The 990-nt window shown below is 59.3% G+C and overlaps 1 protein-coding gene across 1 annotated transcript in view; it reads right to left on the bottom strand.

The window, feature by feature from the left end:
- Nucleotides 1–563: 563 nt before the first annotated feature.
- The window catches only part of VDBG_00425 (conserved hypothetical protein), a gene marked incomplete at both ends in the record, with an annotated part of 1,259 nt that continues 832 nt past the window's right edge, over nucleotides 564–990 (bottom strand). The window contains one exon of the mRNA XM_003008698.1: nucleotides 564–947. Within this exon, the coding sequence (XP_003008744.1) occupies nucleotides 564–947 (384 nt within the window). The remainder of the gene's footprint in view (nucleotides 948–990) is intronic.

Here is a 990-nt window from a genome sequence, read left to right as displayed (position 1 = left end):
TGACTTTCGCATCACGATAATGCTCAAGGCGCTGGACTTGGTCTCCTCCTGGGTACCTGTATCTTCTGTTGCGCTCCTTCCTCGCAAGCACATTCACCACCCCCTCCAAAAGAAAAAAAAACCAAGGCAGCAACAGGTTCAACAGTATATGCCCCCCCGGCAACGGTGCCCTTTCCAACAGGACCACCATACCGTGACGCATGGTGTGGTGGTCCAGAGGCAGCTTAATAAATACCCGAGAGCGCATGCCTCTACAATGCGATACAGGGCGCGCAAGCGTAGAAGCGCGTGGAGGGACTGGGGGGTTCAACGCCGGCCGACGGCAAAAGGAGAAATTCCTTTGTTGCCTTTGTTTACACCCTCACCAGGTGTCTTTCATCAAGTTTAACCACCTCGAATGCATCAAGGATACAATGCCAGTTATCCTGATTTGTTTCTTTTTTGTATCGCCGCTCGCTATCATGCTGGAAAAAGAAGATGCATTCAGCCCATGAAGTTTCATCACAGACCAGTCTACAATTAACACACACCCACGTAGCCTCTCCCCCCCTCTCCCCCCTCTTTTACCTGGTTCCCTTGGCACCGGCGGGCGCGTCGGTGCGGCGCCTGCGGATGGAGTTGCCCACGGCGTCCTTGACCATGGGGTCGGCGCGGATCGTGTTCTGGACCAGCCAGTCCTTGACCTTGGCGCGGACGGAGCCGAGGGCCTCGGCGTCGCCGGCATACGGCACCCATCTCCATGGACAGCAGCTTGGCGGCGTCGTGGGTCGAGGCCGTGGGCCAGGGGCGTCGAGGCGCTCGAGGCCCTGGTGCAGGTTCTCTTGGGCGGGGGGCGTCGTCCGTCGGGTTGGCGCGGGCCGGCCGTGGAGCAAGACGTCGTTGAGGGGCCCGAGCTGGTTAAAGGCAATGAAGAGGGGGATGCTGGCCCTTGCGGCCAAGGCCAATGACTGAAGGGCAGAAAGGCTTGGCGCGTGGTCGGGTGGACGTCAG

The sequence above is a fragment of the Verticillium alfalfae genome, genomic scaffold (genome assembly GCF_000150825.1).
Source record: "Verticillium alfalfae VaMs.102 supercont1.1 genomic scaffold, whole genome shotgun sequence".
NCBI lineage: Eukaryota > Fungi > Ascomycota > Sordariomycetes > Glomerellales > Plectosphaerellaceae > Verticillium > Verticillium alfalfae.
Note: the sequence above shows the minus strand (reverse complement) of the source record. Positions and strands in the feature narration are given on the sequence as shown.